The sequence below is a fragment of the Vitis riparia genome, chromosome 6 (genome assembly GCF_004353265.1).
Source record: "Vitis riparia cultivar Riparia Gloire de Montpellier isolate 1030 chromosome 6, EGFV_Vit.rip_1.0, whole genome shotgun sequence".
Lineage (NCBI taxonomy): Eukaryota > Viridiplantae > Streptophyta > Magnoliopsida > Vitales > Vitaceae > Vitis > Vitis riparia.
The window spans coordinates 3,423,568-3,443,128 of NC_048436.1; the positions used below are offsets into that span (position 1 = coordinate 3,423,568).

At 36.1% G+C, this 19,561-nt stretch overlaps 2 protein-coding genes across 3 annotated transcripts; both read right to left on the minus strand.

The window, feature by feature from the left end:
- Positions 1 to 2,304: 2,304 nt before the first annotated feature.
- Positions 2,305 to 11,236, minus strand: LOC117916205. 2 transcript variants are annotated; one of them, XM_034832119.1, is made up of 10 exons: positions 11,078 to 11,236; positions 10,851 to 10,907; positions 10,589 to 10,653; positions 9,297 to 10,213; positions 8,077 to 8,195; positions 3,901 to 4,695; positions 3,506 to 3,815; positions 3,086 to 3,251; positions 2,752 to 2,857; positions 2,305 to 2,649 (listed from the first exon to the last, which is right to left on the minus strand). In XM_034832119.1, exons 4-10 carry the CDS (start codon positions 10,119 to 10,121, stop codon positions 2,532 to 2,534), a joined length of 2,439 nt encoding a protein of 812 aa, XP_034688010.1. In that variant the 5' UTR covers positions 10,122 to 10,213; positions 10,589 to 10,653; positions 10,851 to 10,907; positions 11,078 to 11,236; the 3' UTR covers positions 2,305 to 2,531. The 2 variants fall into 2 exon arrangements, with proteins under 2 accessions (XP_034688010.1, XP_034688011.1); XM_034832120.1 differs by lacking the exon at positions 10,589 to 10,653.
- Positions 11,237 to 16,798: 5,562 nt separating this feature from the next.
- On the minus strand, positions 16,799 to 17,651 carry LOC117916583 (uncharacterized protein At1g08160). Its single transcript, XM_034832694.1, has one exon. The coding sequence runs from the start codon at positions 17,625 to 17,627 to the stop codon at positions 17,028 to 17,030; it is 600 nt and encodes a 199-aa protein (XP_034688585.1). The 5' UTR covers positions 17,628 to 17,651; the 3' UTR covers positions 16,799 to 17,027.
- Between the last annotated feature and the right edge of the window lie 1,910 nt (positions 17,652 to 19,561).

Sequence of the window (19,561 nt, forward strand, 5' to 3'; positions counted from 1 at the left end):
ATATGGGCCATTCCATGATACCTACAGCTTGTCCTTTTGTCTTATTTTCGCTCATAATCTTGTCTTTTTTAGTTTATGAAATAAACCCACGATTTTAAATATATTGTAAAATTATATTAATTATCATTAGTCAAATTAGAGAAAGGGAAAGGGCATAAATGATGAGAGAGTTGAAAGAGTGGGATGGAACCTGGTTTTTGGAGACTGTGGATGGGGCATAAACTAAAAGTGACAGATGAAAGGCAACTTTCGTCGCACCATTTTAATATCGAAGTCATAGTATGATGATTAGCACGTAATCTTTATTTGCTACAAGATTACTTGAGACTTTAGAAGACCATATGAAAGGGATATATATATATATATATATATATAGATATGATGTAATTGAAAATTAAGAATCGAAATTAAGGTCATGAGTTTGAAACATTATACATATGTATATATATACGATGGAGGAGTGAACAGATTTTTTGTTCGTATTAGAGTGGAAGAGATAATATGAAGGGAGAAAATTGGGGGAAAACAAATGAATTGAGGGTGACGTTTTGGATAGATTAGAGGGGCGGAGGGGGAGCGAAGGTGAGTGGTGAGCAGTCGTGGGTTAGGAAGGCGCTGGATGGCGTTTCGTGGATTGGTAGGGAGAAGAAGCACCGCAAGAAACAAAACAGCAATGGGGGATGTGCGGAAAGCTCCAGAGTTAGGACTACACCAGGTGGGGCCCCTGCTCTCTGCTCCAGCTTCGGCCTCGCGTCACCTTTCTGCCTTTATCATGTGCTTCTTCCGTAAACACCCCCCTTGCATTGTCCCCACCTCACCCCCTGCTCCTCTTTCTCTCTTCCCGATAGCCACCACTTCCTCCTCTTTCTCCTCTTCCTCCGTTCCCAATATCTCTACTTCCAAAACAAACCAGCCTACCTTATTACCCTCTCTCTCTCTCTCTCTCGTTCTCACTCTCACTGGTATGTGTATATGCTCCCCAGTAGTTCCAGTACTGGTCTCAGGTCTCACCATCACTCAAAGAAGCAGCAATGGAGCCCCACACACGGAAGCTACTGCTGGACGACGCTGGACATGGAGGCACCCTCGCATATCCCCCTGGGCCTTTCTCAGGGCCAATCAACCCTTCTTCCTCATCCACTTCTGGGTTTAAAAGATCCCTTAACAGACAACCCAATACTCCCTTCGACTCCTCGATGGCCTTGACTGTCATCGTCCTTCTCACCGCTCTCTTCTTCATGGGCTTCTTCTCCGTCTACATCCGCCGCTTCGCCGAAGACAACGCCGTCGAAATGTCCCGCCGCCGCCGCCACCCAAACCCCCCGCTTCTTCCTCCTCTAGGTCCCCAACCTCCTCCAAAGGCCTGGACGCCTCCACCGTGAGCTCACTACCGCTCTTTTCTTACCACGGTGATGCCAAGGAGACATTGGATTGTCCAGTTTGCTTGACCCAGTTCGAAGACAAGGACACTGTTAAGATCATCCCCTACTGCCGTCACGTGTTTCATCCGCCTTGTATTGACACGTGGCTGTCTTCTCACGTGTCTTGCCCCGTTTGCCGGTCGACCCAGCTTTTTCCGGCCAAGGATGGACGCTGCAGTGTGGTGCAAGAGGGGTCTGATGAGGGTGGGAGCCAGTCACATGAGAGATTAACGGAGGACAATGGGGACACGTATGTAGAGGTAGAATCGTTAGCTGTGAGAAGGACGACCAGTTGCTCGAGCCTGGGGGAGCGGGCGCTGCTGCACAGGACTTCCAGTTTCTAACGCGGCATTGTGCTTACCAGGAGCATGTGAACCGGCACATGTAAATATTTATTTGTATTTCCATATCTTTCCCTTTCTCTATAATTACGTTTTGAATGAGTTTGTGATTTCATAAATACAGTGCAACTTCTGGGTGATGAATCAAACCAGATGTATCAAGAAATATAACCCATAAAGGGAAAAAATTTTCCAACCAAAAATACATCTGAGTTTATCAACATTACGACTTTTTGTCATTAGGGGATTTAAAACCTACCATATTGAAGAAAATTCAAAGCCAAATTGTAGCCTATTGAAATCTATATCCCTAGTTGATCATGTTGATACAAACTTCATAGTTCCAAAGGTCTATCCTCAAACTCTATGTTTTATAAAATTTAGAGAGCGTTTTAAACAATTTTAAAAGTCATTTATAGGATTTGTTGGAGAAAGGATTTCAAATGAAAGCACTCCTAAATACTCTGTTAATAAAATTGGGAGAAAAATTTGTACTCATATGTGAATATTACATGGGTGTAGTAGTGAACGATCTTAACAGAGACACTCAACCCTTAGAAGTGAATCATTTATTAATAGAATCAACTTCCACTCAACATTATTATCAGGAGTTAAAAAGGCAATGAATTAGTTGTTCTTCCAATCGTACAATCCGCAAAGAGGGAAAAAATTGCAGCCAAGTACCTGGAGGAATCCAGGAGCAAGAAATGATATACTATATATATAGATTCTATATCTTGCCATTCCGAGGTTTGAATCTCTCTCTCAATTATAGAATGGAATAAGCACGGATGACCTCAACTACAGGCGCCCAACACATGGGGCATTTACCTCTACCCTGAACCAACTCGCTTGCACACTTGGAACACGTGCACATGTGCCCACATCTGAAAAGACAGAGGACAAATGATGTCAGATGATGTGCTTCAACTGCAATACATATTTGGTTTTATCTGCCCATGGAACTCTTAAAATTTTATGACTTTTACCTGTACAGTAAAGAATCGATATGGCTATCACAACATATACAGCAAATTCCTTTTCTCACATGATCCCACTTAGATCCATCCTGTGGCAAACACTCCTCATTCACTTCTGCAAGAAAAATGAAATGTAATGAGAATTTTTTGAAGAGTGCTAAAACCTTACACATGTTTAAATTCATTGGAAAACATGATTCAAAACATGAATCAGGTTTTAAACATTTTTTTTACCTTTTTTTTTTCTAATTTCTTTTTCCCTTCCTAATTTTTTTCCTTTCTACTTTTATTCATACTTTCCATGAATCAAATGGAGCCAAGTTATTGAAGATCATAGACAGACCTGGGGAACCCACTGAGCGATTCAGGGCTGCAGAAACTTCTTGTTTTATTGAGCGCTGCAACTCAAGTTGCATATCCATGCAAGCCTCAAGCATTCTCTGCATGTTGTTCATCCTCTGCTGCAGCCTAGCCAAGTCAATCCTCAGGTCATTAATGACCTCCCATTCCTGCTCCAAACAATCAAATTAAATCATATCAAGCTAAAACCACAAAAATGGATATTCCTAGAAAAATGTGTCAGAAAGTTTTAAAGCCACAGTGAGAAGGATACTCCTTCGAAGTTAGACAAATCTAAAATGCTATCCTTCTTAGTTAACTAGTGAAAAAAAAAAAGGAAGAAGAAGAAAACAAGAGTTGCAATTTAATATAAACATGGGTCTCCAAAAGGATCAAGCTCATTAGTAAGGAGGGATGGACTTACCATTCCAAAGCGGGGATGCATATTTTGCTGTGACCAATTATCATGGTGTAACTCTTGATCCCAAAGGGGCAGAAAACGGGGCACTTGTGATGATGGTAGAACGGACGGAGGACTCTCAACATCATCTGTTCGACCCTCATTCTGATCTCCAGTTTGCTGCTCCTGATCTTGCTCTGCTGAAGCAGGCAGAGATGATGTTCCATGTGGTTCCCAGTCAACAGGGTCATGGACTTGCCTTTCCACATATGATTGTATCAATCGGTCCAGGTTTTCACGGAAACCACTCCGAAGAAGATTAGAGACACTTCTCCTGCAACATGAAAAAAATTCCCATTGAATACTGGAACATTTCAAAAGACCAAATATATAAGACCTTTAATAATAAGGTTTCATACCTGCTTAGGAGTTCCCTGAGTTCCATATTGTACACATTATCATCATCGGGAAAATAAAATCTATCAACCCTTCCAACCATAACAGCCTCCTGATCAGAAGGTCCTTCTAACCAATTTTCTGCAACCTCTTGAGAGCTGACCTCATGCCACGAATCATGGGCTTCTTCCTGAAAACCATGCTCCCCACCCTCACTTCCTGATGCTTCCTCATTTTCTCTGACTTGTTCTTGCCACTCTTCTACTTGAGCAATAGAGTTTTGCCAATTCACATTTTCAATTGTGTCACCTTCTAAATCATTTGTATTAACTGATAAGCCATGGGCATCATTTTCCCTGCTACTAGGCTCAAGTTGTTCTTGAAATACTTCATGGGCTTCTTGGAGATGATCTTGTCCACCTTCATTCCTCAAAATTTCTTGGGAGTTTTCCTGCCAGTTTCCCTCTGAATCTTCAGCATTACCACTTCTTACTTCAATAGAGCCAACACCGTCTGACTGTTGCCAGCCTCCGTCCTCATTTTCCAGAACTTGCTCCTGCCAATCTTGTACTTGAGCAGTAGATTCCTGCTGATTTATGTCTTCAAATGAGTTGCCTTCCAAAACATTTGTGGTATCATGGATGTCACTGATTATTTGACTCTGCTCAGATTGATCATGAATTTCATCTAGAACCTCTAGCGAACTGTTTGCTTGATTTTGGTCATGACCGTAGCCATCAATGTCACTGTCGGATAAGGTATCAGAGCAGTTACTGCTACCACAAACAGAATTGTCCAATCTGGAAAGAAATCCTTCCCTGCTTAAAAAAATTAATATAAGGTAAAACAAAGAAGAAGAAGAAGAAGAAGAGGATTTTTACCATCATGCAATTAAGAAAAAATAACAGTAACCACATTGATTCATAGATAAATTATAAGTAAAGAGATAAAAACATTATCAATATGGTTTATTCCAATAACATAATTATTCACATAACCAGGGCCAAAATGCCAAAACCAGAACATATGAGTCTTTGCAATAACCCAATGGCAGATAACACACAACACATAAATGCAAAAAGTAATAATGATGTAGAAAGTAAACCAAGACACATGTTGACAATCAGCACAAAAACCCCACAATAATACTTGGAGAACGTTTAATGACAGATTAAAAAAAGGACACAAAAATGGAAATATATAAGCATATGGTAAACTGCAAAGGTATTAGTTTAACCCATGGATTGATATTTTAGAGTGCTAGACTGCATGGAACTTATCATAAATTCCAGCAAGAAATTCTTCTACTGAAATCATCAGCCGGAGCAGTGAAAAATTTTCTGAAAAGAGACCTGTTGTTCTGTGCACTTTGCAGTTGCCAAGATTTGGAAGCAAGGAAGCACGGGTATAGCTCTGGCCCTGGTACTAGTATTTGTTGATACCTTATCAGTAAGTGGAACCTTTCTAAGGCACTACTGGGTATTATGTTGCATGAGAATTCACGACACAGAATGAACATTGAAAACTTGTTATCTAGACCATAACCATACTTGGAAACTCTTTATTTATATGAAAATGTAGTTTCAACAAAAAGGGCTGGCAAAGCTACTTCCAAAGGAAAAAAAAAAAATGAACACTGAAAGCTTATTTATGGCATGTCCTGCCATGAGTTATATCAAATTAAATAAATAATGATCTTAAACTTCATTAAATAAAATGTAAATTTAAACCTCATTTTATTAGAATCATCACTATCAGGATAGCTGTTATTGACACCTTATCCCAATTCCTCCAGAATCAATTGACAGATCAGGTTTTGCCAACCTACTCATGCTCTCTTCTTCTTAATTCCTGTCCTTTCCAACTCATCCAGCAGTGCCATAGACTCCCCCTTAATGGCCCTGTCATAGAACTTCATCATACATAGTCAATATCACATTCAGTGCTCTCCTAGTGATCTTTGTTGGAGCATCTCTCATGTTTTCTCTCACACTCATTTGCAACATGTCTTCCCACTATAGCCCTCATCATTCTCATCAACGTTGGTAATGGAATTTAAAAGAAAAAAAAGAAAGTATAGAGGTAATTATTAGCTTGGTAATCCACAATATTGAAATTGAAAATATATGTCATTGAAGTCATAAGGGGTCTCAGAACTAAAAATCTACTACCATTCAGATATGTATTATACACTCAAAATACTGGGCAGTGTAACAATATGTATACTTAATCCCCCCTACCATAAACTCTTCAAGAGGCTGGAAGCAATCATCATAAAGAACAAGTAACAGAGGTTGTAATAGAAATTAAAATCAGTACAAATTTGTCAGTGATAAACTGCAGGGAAGTGAAACTGCATATCCAAGAAATTACTTTCTGAAAAATGTAAATCATGCTGCTATTAATAACATGATCCAAAAATATGTAGAACATAAGCTTTGGTCCACAAGTTAAGGGGAATCAAAAGGCTGTTGTCATATCCCAGTACTGTTGCTAAAATTGCTAACATCCTTTTGTTCTAGCTAATATTGTAATTAATCAGCAAATTGGAAAATTCAATTTTATTTATAAGGTTTTACAGAGTAAAAGTGCAGGTGACAAGGCTTAAAAAGAATATTGAGGAACCTGGGAGACTGAGGTCACAACATGGATCTGTAATCTCAATACTTATTGTGATCACAATCTTCAACCATAATGCAATCACAGCCTCAAAATGTTAGAAGAAAATTAAATGCTTTAGTTCATGAAGGGACAGACTCCTACACGGAAAAAAGAGTTAAGACATCCCACACAATATCTTCAATGCATTTAGCTGCAAATTATCAATTTTTAAGTCTTGTTATCAGTACTATTAATAAAGCTATTCAGATGGTGATATTGTGTGGCTGTGTGTGTTTTTAAATTATAATATCAATTAAAACAAAAATTAGAAGTTGCTAAGAAAAAATGATAATTCTATTTGAAATTCCTTTAAAGGGAATCCAAGGTTAAATGAAAATGAGAAAGTTTTACTTGTTTAAGAACAGTATACATTTTAATGCTGTAGCAATCGAATTGAAATGTGAAGGGAAGTAGGATTACATCACCAAATGAGAATGTATAACAGCAAACAAATAAAACTAGTTGATCATATCAATATGATTTGCAGTTTTGACCAATGATCAGGGATAACCTGACAATTCCAATTTAGATTGGTTAGGCCAGTATATTTTACACACTAACAACACTAGTTGGTTCCATCAAAATGATCATAAATAAGTCACAAAAAATTTGAATTGGTTAGTCCAATCTATTTTATGCACAAAAAAAAAAAAAAAAAAAAACAAACAAACAAACAAACAAACAAAAGAAAAAGTTGGTCCAATCAAAGTGAATTGTTGCTCCAACTGAACAATGATAAGATGACTAGAAAATTTCAATTTTGAAAGGACTAATCCCGTATATCAACCACAGACCCATGTGTGTGGTACACATTCAACTTAGACATTTTCCTGTCAATGATGTATTATGAATTATGGATAAAAAATCACATCATACACTTGTTGTTTCTGGAGGTTCATGTCTCTATTACATCATGTCAAGGTCGTAAAATAAAGTATTTGCCAGTTCCTGGTGCCATGACATATATTAGATTACAATATGTCAATGACATAATTTTCAGAATCATTTACTATGGTTGAAATGATAATTATTTTTCTCCTGATCATAGTCAAATTTATCTAAAAATTCTCAATGACATCACTAGCATTGAGAATTTGGTCTTTGTAAGGCTAAAATGCTGAAAATTATTTATAGTTCCCCAGATCCACCTTTTGAATTTCCATGAAAGATTGGGTGTCCATATGAATAATCAAATAAAGTCACATAGCTCTAGTATAACATAGGAAATCCAGCAGCCCTCTTTATAATTTTTAAACCATAAAAGTCCCCCACTGCGTAACTTTCTCTTCTGGAGTAAACCTCCAACCAACATTCTCCAAACACAGCAGCATCCTCTCCCCACACACATACACAAAGAAGAGAAAAAAATTAAAGAAGTAAAGAAAGAAAGAAAGAAAATGACATCTACAACACTGAGAAAAAGGACCATAATAGAACATTAGCAAAAACAGTGCAAAGAAAAAAAAATTCAGCTGGAAAAAATAGAAAGGAACACACATCCTTTTTGTTTTATATATACAGCATAATAAAGATAATACCTTAAACCAGATACAGTACGCCGTTGCCTCAATAAGCCTAATTCACTTGCCGCAACAGAAGCGGGCCTCTCATCCTCAGCCAATCTATTATTCCGCAAGAATCTACCTCTGAGCAATGACTGCAAAGTAAACAAAATAAAACCATAATAGTTACAATAGAGGCAAAGGTTTTCAAGATCGCCGACAAATACAAGGGGCTGAATACAAAATGATATACTGCAATAGCAACAAGGGACCACAAAACTTGATGCCTAAAACTGCCTTGTGCAAGAAAAAAACTATAACAATCAACAAATCATTCACTTGCAAAAATGTTTGAAGAACGACACCCTAAAATTAAGACTCTGTCTAAACTAGAGAAAAAAGAGAAGGAATACAACGTATCATTAGTAGATCCCCTACGTCAAAGTTTGATGGGCATTCACACCTCATATCTGTTAAAACCCCAACTTCAAGGTTTGAGGAGGCATTCACACCTCATATCTGTTAAAATTTGGGCAACAACATCTATGTCACATTGTGAAAAAGCATGAGTCCATTCATCTGCAACAGTTTGTAGTATAGCTGCCTAGAAGTAACCTTTGGGTTAGGACATATACCACCTGTCACCAGATAAATGACTCAAAACACAAGTTTCGAGGATCGTATACAATATATCCTATAACGTATATAATGTATTTTAGTCTTTGTTCAAATGACAGAGTGAGTATTTTAAAAATTACCAGGAAAAATGGAAACCTCAATACATGGTTTCTTTAAAACATAAAAGAAATTTCTTTCATGGTGCATATGGTATAGATAAATTTAGAAAGATTACATGCAAATGTGTATGCATGATGCATGAAGACATTAGAAATCAGTCATCTGTGATCTCTGCACCCCCACCATCCCCTTGTCTATTTGGCGTGGCATACAAGTTTAATTCCTGTTTCCAGTCTATGATTAGTGGTTTTGCATTAAACTGTGAAAAACCCAGATGACAATGAAAAATCATGCCAACAAACCTAGTTCCCACGTTTCAAAGCTTCCACCCAATTCCCGTTCACAAATATTTCAAACACAGATTCACATGAATGGCAATTGCTAGAGTATAGAGAGGTCAATTCCATAAATAGTTCATGGGCTCTGGAAAGAGCTGAAAATAAATTTTTTTTTTTTATCAATCAAAAGAGCTGAAAATAATGAGAGTGCAGAAATAAGCATATTTTATAGAAACTAACCTGAATTCGGTTACGATGAGCAAAATCTGAGACAACTCTATGCTCCGACAATTGCTGAAGCTCTCTTTGCCTTTCTCTCCCAGTCCTCACCAGCATATCCAGCAGAGCCTGTCTGCCACATAATCTAAGAATGCCAACCCTCCGGACAGGTTCAGTTTGTCCTTCATGACAATTGACAACTAATCCATCCCGAACTCGTTCAATTTGAGCACCAATCTCAGCAACTTGTTCTTCTCTTCTAGCACTAAGAGTACCTCTTGGCTGGCTAGTCATTTGTACCCACTCCCTTACAATTCGTACTCTTTCCTGCTCAGTTTCCCCAAGCCATTGTGCCCTTGTAGTGTTGTTCACCTGGGAAACATTAGATGTATGGCCCATCATGCCGCTATTCATCCAGTCCCGAAATATTTGCCTCACCCTCTCCCTTTCAACATCCCCAAAATCAGGAGATGGCTCACAACCCAAACCATTACTATCATCATTTTCATTCTGTGACCCTGCTTGACTTTGGGACCATGGTCCATACTCAACCTCACTTAAGCGGTCCAAACCACCACCATCTACACTCCTTTGGCTTTCAGATACAGTTACACTAGACAGATCAGTGTTCAACTCATCACTCCTCTGCTGTTGGAATCTTCCTTGACCTCTTCCTGGGCCCTGACCAACCTGCTCATCTTCAAGGTCCCGCCACATTTGCCGAGGAGAAGATGTCTGTGTACTCAGTCTCGCTTGATCACTTCGGCGGCTTGACACTGGAGATTGAGACTCCCTAAGAAAAGGAGAATCAAGCACAGAAACATTATGTAAACCAGCAATTGCCATTAGTCCAGACCAACAATTCCACCTCTCAACCGGGATCTCCCGCGTCTGCCAAGCAGCTCAACAACTTAAAATGCATCAATAGCACCTACGATCTGCAAAAGACTCTATTAGATCATCATATGAGGGCAAAGCTAATACCCCCATTGTCATGGGGGTTTACTGTTCTCCCTAGAAGATTACACAAATGCAAGGGCAGAACTATGGAAAGAAACCCAAATTAGATCTTCTAATTCCCCCTAAGGAATCATTTATTTACTGCTTCATCTGAATCAATACTAATCTTTATTTTATATCTCTTCAACACCCCACCCTGCCGCGCGCCACCCCCCCAAATACACATTTCAAATTGAATACGGAATACGAAAATCTCCCACATTTCCAAACAAACCATTGAACAATAAAAACCTCCATTTTAAACAAAATAAAATAAAAATAACAAACTCATAAAAAAGGAAGTTCATTCATACCATTCCCAGAACACAGTAAAAACCCAATCCAGATCGATACAGATCAATCGCCCAATTCAACGCTCCTGGCAAAAATCACCATACCCAAACAAACCATTACATTTCTTATAAGCAATAATAACACTAAAACAAAAATCGATCCAAATAAGTCAACAAAGACTGTCGTAAATCGATATGCAACAGTAGAAAATGACCGCCAACCACCACAAAAACAAAATCAACTTAAAAAACCATTGGTTGAATTTCCGAAACCAAAGCGTACCTAAGAATGCGAAGCTCGGTTCTTGATTTCAAATAAGAATCACCTGGAAACCGAACCCTAGAAAAGCAGATACATGAATGAATGAATCTTCAAACAGAGAGAAAAGAGAAAGATGGAGGAGGGAAGTAGCGATTTATGAAAATAATAAATGAGGAACCATCACGGTCTTTCACTCTCCTCCCAATATTGTTGCCGTAACACCAACGTCTTAATTCTTCAGAACTCACCAGATGCCGCCACGTGCGACCAGTCCTTGTTTCTCGCCCAAATTGCGAAACTTTCCAAGTCTTGAATTCAACGGGAAGTCTGAGAAAAACCTGCAAAACGACGTCGTTTCTACCCGTTTCTCCCGCTGTTGAATTTCATGGGTGGCGTTCGATTTTTCTCATAATCGTGGCGATGATTGCTCTTTGTTTAATTTTCCCTCCTCGCACGTGAGTTGCTCGTGCCACCCATTTTCAGATTGGCATCCAGCCCTGTGTTGAGTAGGGCTAATTTATAAAATATCCAAGGGTTAGATGGTCCAATTTAATTGGCCAAGCTCAGCCGTAAAATCATTTTTTCCTTTTTTATTTTATTTTTAATATTCAAATATTAATCCTCCATTTTTGTGGGATTTTAGGATACCATTTGTTTAGATTTTAATAAGCTTTTTTAGATAAAATTACCTAAAAAACCATCCCAACTTTTATTAGGTTTTTAATTGAAAATGGTCAACCGCTCAAAAGTTAATCCCGAATTTTAGTCATTTATTATTAAAAATAAATATTTAAAAAGTGGAAAGGGTAGGAGAGTAATTTTGATTAAAATGCTTTTAATTTATAGTACGTTTATTAGAATCGTTTTTAAAAAGAATTATTGTATCGGTTTGAATACATTTTCTAAATTTGTTTTTAAAATATTAAAAAAATGTTAATAACGATATAGTAATTTTTATATAAAAATTATAGATATTTACCTGTTGTTTGTGAAATTACTTTTAAAATATTTAAAATTTAAATTAATACCTTAATTTGTTTAAATTATTTTTAAAATCCTTATTTCTTTAAGGTAAATTTCAAAGAGTTTAGATTTTATATAAAAGACACAATCATTTTCTATTTTTTAAAAATAGAAATGAAGTATATTGACACTATTTTTAAAAAAACATTTTTGAGAAAAAAATTCAAATATTTAATAAAAATTTAAAAATAAATTTAAAATTTTTAAAAATTAATTAAAATACTTATTGAAAAAATATTTAATAGGTGAATCTTTTAAAAATATTTTTATTAAAAACACATTTAAGAAAAGCACGGTTAAAGTCGCTCTAAAATTTAAATAAAAAAAATGCTTTGATAGCATTTTAGGTAATATATTATTAATAAAAATAATATTTACAAAAATGATGTGATTCATTAGATTTTTTAAAAATTGTTGCACTTTTATTTATTTATTTATTTATTTTCAAAATTATCCTACATAGATTTTGAAAGTCTATCTAATAGTGATTTTAAGGAAGACACTTTCCTTAAAAATGAGGTATTTACAAAATTTTGTAAATCACACTAAAAAAAGTTAAAAAATCATTTATAAGTGGTTTTTGTTTCTTCTAGAAAAATACTATTTTTTATTTTAAAAATAAAAAATATTATCAAAATATTAAATACTAACTTATTTTTTGTAAATTTATTTTAGATAGAAGTGATAAAAAAAAAAAAAAAAAGAACAACCAATGGGCTCTTTTTGTTCCCACTCTTTAATGGGTAGAAAGTGAATATTAAATTTAATGAATCTTTTAATATAATTATTCTATTATTTTATTTTTAATAATAATAATAATAATAATAATAATATAACAAGTACAAAATATAAAATAATAAAAATAAAATATTTGATTTTAGTATTTTACTAGAATAAATCTTATTTTTCATATAAAAAAAATTATCAATTAATTTAGAGTGCGTTTGGTAGTGATTTTAGAAAGTGTTTTTAGTGTTTTTTTTACACTTGAAAGATAAAATACTTTCTAAAATTACAATCAATTAAAGTACGTTTGATAACGATTTTTTGAAGTATTTTTAATATTTATTAAAAAAAATTAAGTGTTAGAAAGATTAGAAACATTCCCTCAAATTACTATCAAATATACTTATAATAACCCTTAATGTGTACTTGATGATTAGATATTTAGTTAAATAAAAAAAAATAAAATATTTAATCTTTTCTATTTAACTAAAAAACGTCCCAATATCAACTAGTCATTTTTAATTAATAGAAAAAGTCAAAAAAAAAAAAAACAAACAAACACCATTTATTATTATTATTATTTCTTATCTCTCCTTTTTTTTTTTTTTTTTTTTTTTGAAAATTAGAAGAATAAACTTTTTATTTGACTTTCTTCATTTAATTGAGCGGTTGAGTCATAAGGCGTTATGACTTATGAGGCGGGTGGTGGGGGGTGGGACAATAATTGAATTAAAAATGGAAACAGAGGTACATGGCTCAGAATTTAAGAATGGGAAATGGTACCCCTTCAAATTTGAGTTAGGAATCCATCAATTTCACAACATATCTCAAACCACCACATGATGCATTTCTTGTTAGCCTTACTTCATTCTGGTACCCATTTACCGTTAACGTGTGAACATGACGTTTACCACTTCTTTAAGTTACCAAAGTAGTACATTATTCACAGGCCGGAGCATGTAGTTGCCATGTTCGTGTTCATGAACATTAATAAGAATAAATAATCGGTCGACTCGGTTGGTCCGACCAACGGCGGTGGGCATGATTAGTCCCTTATCATATATAGTCTTGATACATTAGATTAGTATTTTTATTAGTCACAATGTTAGTTGAACCGCACACTAGTATTAATCCCTTGAATTGTTTTAAGGCGATACAATCATTGATCAACATCAACCAATAATTAAGACCACATCGTCCATCTGCGTTTGTCCTGATTTTTTTCCCTTTTTTGTGGTTTTTTCTTGGTTTGTTGAGGGAGAATTAAGGGGAAAGAAGGGACTTGGATGTATGATGAGATGTGATTATTTGTAGGGCATGGGGCTTGGTGAAAAGGTACTAGTTCATATATGTCTATCCACAAAGGGACAATGGCATTGGGATAGAAAGAAGTGTTAAATGAGTTAGGTTGTACGTCTTTCAATTCATTCATGTCCATCAACGATTGAATATCGCCTTCCTTGTGAGATGATCCTCTTAAGGGTTTCACTTTTCATGGGGTAGACTCCATCTATTATGAGCCAAAACGGTCCACTGGTTGGGGGCCTGGATGCCATTGTTGGGAGCATGTTCACCTGAAATTTCGCATCTTGGCAAGGCTTGAATGGGTTAATTGGGTCCATACTTGCCAACTACAAACATGGCTCGAACATTGCTCATGCATTAATTCTGGCTAACTGAAAGAATATTTTACACCCACGAACCCGACTAAAATTCATTTCAGAGTAATTATGGGAAAAGCTTCTAACTATTTTTGGTTATTTAAAATTTTTATTAGGAGAGTTGTTTTCAAATATTAGAGACTAAAAACACCTTCTAAGATAATTGTCAAATAAGTTTTAAAATTGCGTTTAACATTATTTTTTTTAAAAATGTTTTTAATGGAAGTGCTTTCTAAAAAAATCATCTATCAAATATTTTTTATTATTTAAAAATAGTTTTTAAATTTTACCAAATAATATTTTTTTATTTTTAAATATTTTTCATTTAAAAAAATACTTTTTAGGGTAGAACTATTTTTTAAAAACATTGACAATGAACTCTAAATATCTAAAACTTATTTGATAGTGATTTTAAAAAATATTTCTATCTTTTTTAATACTTGAAAACTCTTTCGATAAAAATTTTCAAATATTATAAAGATTAGAAACTTTTTAAAAATTTCTACCAAACAAATTCTATTTAATGATTTAATTTAAATCATTCTCAATTTTTTTTAAAATAGTTTTAGATTTAAATAAAAATAAATTAATTTATTTTTATTTGAATTTAGAAAAGATTTGAGATTAAGATAAATTAAGGGAGGAAGTAACTTAAAAAGTAATTTACCAAGACCCAGTGAGTCCAAGTAATGGTGGAACTGTTGCTTCTCCTTGGTCGAAAATCTTGCCTTGTTGGCCTCGAAAATGGGATTAATCCTAAACTTGTATGACATAAAGGCAGAAGAACAATTGATGGGAAAAGAATATTAATCCATTTCAGACCACACACATGGCAGGTTGATTTTCGCCTCATAAGAATGCCCCCTTGCCAATTACCAGTGACTTGCAGCATCAAAAAGACTCACTCGAATGACTTATCATGAAGGTTCACTTTATTTTCATCATGTGCTCCACCTTCCTTTTTATCTTTTGTTCATGGAGCGTATAGGCTTTGATTGCTGAGAGGGTGATGACTTTCACATGGCAGCCAGACTCACCACAGATTACCATTTCCATTATTTGAGCATGAAATGACAAACGCTAATGGACTTGAAGAAAGAGACGTGGATGCATATTTCCCACATAGCTTGGTTCCCCCTATGTTTTCCATCAATTGAGACACCGCTTATACTGATTATTCGGTTCCAACCAACTAAAACTTGAATATAAGCCCCACCCAGATGTTTTCCGGATTTATACAGAGCCAACTTCTAAGAAGCAGACACCATAGCTTAGTGAGATGGGCCAGCTACAAGGTTAAAATGGAAGTATGCTTTTGATGGTACATGCCCGTTTCTTTATACTTCAATCCTCATCTTCCCCCACCCACAACTGATGTACACACCCGAGAGATAAGCTTATCAAATCAACATTTCTAGAGGCTGCTAAAGGTCATTTCCCTCTCAAGTACATTGCTTTCAACCGCACTCAAAACTTCATTTAATAGAAACATTTTCTCTCGCCCAAAAGTTGTTGCCTCTCAGCCTTCTGGTTTTGCTTGATATGGTGGAACATCACTTGCCATGAGGGCCTAAGACAAATAAGTTGGTTCATGAGCTTTTTCTTGGCCTAATTATTTTTTTCCCCTTCTTTAGTTGGAAGTTTATCAAATATATTGTTATTAACTAGAGTTCAGTTCATTGAAGCCCAGCTCTACAACAAAATCCGAGGCTCTCCTTGGCCTATCTGTATGATCAGCAAAGTAACATGCTGGCAAGGGAGTGAGCCACCATAATTGGCAGTAGGATTCTGGGTCTGAAGCAAAAAATCAGTGGTATTTCAAGTGTCTTACCATAAGATAACAATGAAGAAAGCCAGAAGGAGTGATGGTAGAACTTTAGTAAAGAATGCCAACTGGATCCAAGACCCATAGTTGCTGGGCTGGCCGGCTTTCAGTGCCCCCATAGTGTGAGTACAGTAATTCACAAAAACTCCTGGGCTTACACTGTGACCTAGACAACAGCCCATTTACGTAAAGGGCCTAACTTATCGATTTGCTACTTTCAACCAAGTTCAATGTCAAGTATGTTCAGGTTTCAGGGCAATGTTCGTATGCACTACGGAGAACATCATCTTTCGGGCAAAAGATATCACACTTCCTTATCAAAAAATCAATGAAGATGCAGAACTGTGATATCTCATATTGGATAGAGGAAAAAGTTCATAACACTATATATGTATAAGTTTCTCTTAACCACCATATAGAGGTGTTTTAAAACTGTAAAGCTTTTAGGATTCAAAGTAGATAATATTTATGTGGTTGAGGAATCATACAATCTCGAGGGATAATATCATTTGATTGTGATATCTCACACCAACTATCTGTATAAGCTCTTCCAAAGCAAACAATCACAATTGAGCAGATCATTAATGGTATCAAATTCAAGTCATGACAGGAACCTCATCATGTTTCCAGTGATCACACAAGCAAATGCTCGAGTTAACTAGCTTGCTACTTTAACAATTTACTGAGAACAATGATGCCAAAGTCCAAGGCATGTGTAGACTTCTAGATTACAGTGAATAAACAAAAGGCAAAAACCTTCACTTATATATATCCTTTTTTAAGCGTGATAGCATCCTTTAGTACAAAATGATAAAATGATAAAATGATAATCACACCATTGCAGAGAAAACAGGAGAAAAAAAAATACAACAATCCTGGAATTAATAAATGGGAATCACAGAGAATCAAATCCCTAAACAAATTAGAGAAAATTATAGCACAAGCAAGAAAATAGAGTAATGCTTATAGGTCTATTTCACACTTCGTCCTCTCAAAGTCTTTGTGTGAGGAGAAGTGCACCTCAGGTAAACAAAATACCCTTAAGGTTCGATGCTTTGACTTCCATATTCCCACCTTGAACCTTATCCTTGCCTTCACTCGAACCTCTAGTTCAACTTTCCCTGATGATCTATCAAGGTGTAGGTCCTTAGACACGGGGCCTGATAGTAACAGAGATTGAGCCACAAGCTGCACTTCCAGTCGAGTCACATTGCGATGGCGCTGAAAGAAAGGCTGCACCCCATTAGATGCCATAGTCTGATCATCATAGGCTACTGACACCTCCATTGAGTCATAATATATGGAGACTTTCCTGTTAGGGTTATATGCCCTTAGGACAAAATGAAAGGTGGCATTGAGATGATTGTTGCTCAAGCCAAAGCCATGGATTGAGCCATCTTCAATCTCATAGGCAAGCCCTTTAGGCTTGACTACTAGCCAAATGATCAGTACAACAAGACCTACAAGGACAATCAGAGCTAGAATGATTATTGCAATCAATCTCAGTAGCCTTGAGTGTCTTGACCGGGCTGCTAGTTGGGGCTGCGGTGCTGGAGGAGCCATTCTAAAGGCTGCAGGTTGGTTGTGCCCAACTGCGAATGTGGTTATATAACAGGATAAAAGACAGAGAATGGATTGAGAAGCAAGTGTTGGCTAACATTAGCATGAGAATGTGGTGGCAAATGGCAATCTTCCTTTAGTTTCTTTTCCCTGCCTTTTTCGTTGTCATTAGAATACTTTGCTTTTTCCATTTCTTGCATGAAACTCAAGACATCTGAGAGATTCAGGTTCTGTTATTCTTTCCAGCTGATCTGAATGTTCTAAACTCTGAGTAAAAGTGCATGATGCCCATCAGCACTAGGCAGGGCTGGTTGCTGAAGTGGGGTACCATGTTTTGCAAATATGCTGCCTTGATGATGAAGAATCCTTTTGAATTTTTTCAGACAAATTATGTTTGGTTCATCTATGGGATAACTCAATAAAGAGAAAGTGCTTGTGATAATCCTAATAAAATGCCCTTTTGGCTGAGTTAATTAACTTGTGAGCTGATATTGAAGTAAAATATACATAGAGAAGACAACTCATACTCATGAAAATTAGACAGATCCCACTATGAAAGAACTGAAAATTGGAGAATAAGAACAATAGTCACTCACAGTTAGTGAACATTTTCTGGTCCAATTTCATACTGAAACCACACCCTCTCCTTCCTGCCCCATTACACTATGGAAAAAAAAAACTCATATTTCAACAGAAACCCCATTAAAGCACAACAGGGTCCTATTCACCTTTTTCCATACTTCAGAAAAGTTTTGGACTATTCTCCAAGCAATCCTTTCATGTGAGATTGAAATTTACTTTTTCTTGATGGTTCTTACTTCAATCCCAAGGTATCCACAGCTTCCCTCATAAGTTGGTCCTTTTTTGGCATCAATTAGGTATCAGAATCAATGTATTGAACATCACATAGATGACAGAGCTGACAGATCTCAGATCCGTTCACTGGCTCTTCTTTGAGGCATTCTTACTCGAAAACCAGATGTGTATATGACTACTTTAGAGTTTTACATTAATATGATTTGGATTATAGCATATAACCCTAAGAATCTGTCATTTTTGGCAAGTTTTAAATAGGATTAAACCAAAACCCAAGGCCAATAAGTGGGCATTTTGGACATCCCAAAAAAATCAAATTTCTTGCTTTGAGCTGTGTTTTGTTGGAATCTATCATTGAGAATTAGACCACTTAATGTTGCCATGCAAATGATCTTAGTCTCTTTGTCTCTTGGTCCAAGCTCAGGTATCTGTTTCAGTCATGGCAAAGAGCTTCCAAGATCATCTGCTATCAAACAAGGGAATTGTATGTTTTTGTTAAATAAGAACATAAATATTAATATGATTTGGATTATAGCATATGGTTCTAAGAATCTGTCATTTTTGGCAAGTTATAAATAGGATTAAACCAAAACCCAAGGCCAATAAGTGGGCATTTTGGACATCCCGAAAAAATCAAATTTCTTGCTGTGAGCTGTGTTTTCTTGGAATCTAGCGTTGAGAATTAGACCACTGCAGGAAGCGGTGTGGTGGCCGCCATAACAAATGATATTTAAAGCCAGAAAAAACATCATTAGATGAAATCATATGGTTTATCCTGTATCATCAGTTCAGGAAACTGTTACTGTATTATTTAACAGTTGTGACAAACACAAGAGAGCATATTAACTTCACTCTTTAATAAAGCCTATGAAATCATGTAATTTTTTCAGGTATCATGCATAGGCTTGAAAGAATCTCGGCAACATTCTTGGATTTTAGCCCACTTAATGTTGCCATGAAAATGATCTTAGCCTCTTTGTCTCTTGGTCCAAGCTCAGGTATCTGTTTCAGTCATGGCAAAGAGCTTCCAAGATCATCCGCTATCTAAGGTGAAATGAGGATACCACGAGGTGGTCAGGCCATAAAGACAATTGTATATACTTATTCAATAGCTACATGTT

Coding starts and splice junctions, on each gene's coding strand:
- LOC117916205 (XM_034832120.1), bottom strand. CDS start 10,121: ATGGCAATTGCTGGTTTACATAATGTTTCTGTGCTTGATTCTCCTTTT. Junction 3,816..3,900: donor CTCAGGGAACTCCTAAGCAG/GTATGAAACCTT, acceptor TTCATGTTGCAG/GAGAAGTGTCTCTAATCTTC. Junction 2,650..2,751: donor ATCGATTCTTTACTGTACAG/GTAAAAGTCATA, acceptor CTGTCTTTTCAG/ATGTGGGCACATGTGCACGT.
- LOC117916583 (XM_034832694.1), bottom strand. CDS start 17,627: ATGGCTCCTCCAGCACCGCAGCCCCAACTAGCAGCCCGGTCAAGACAC.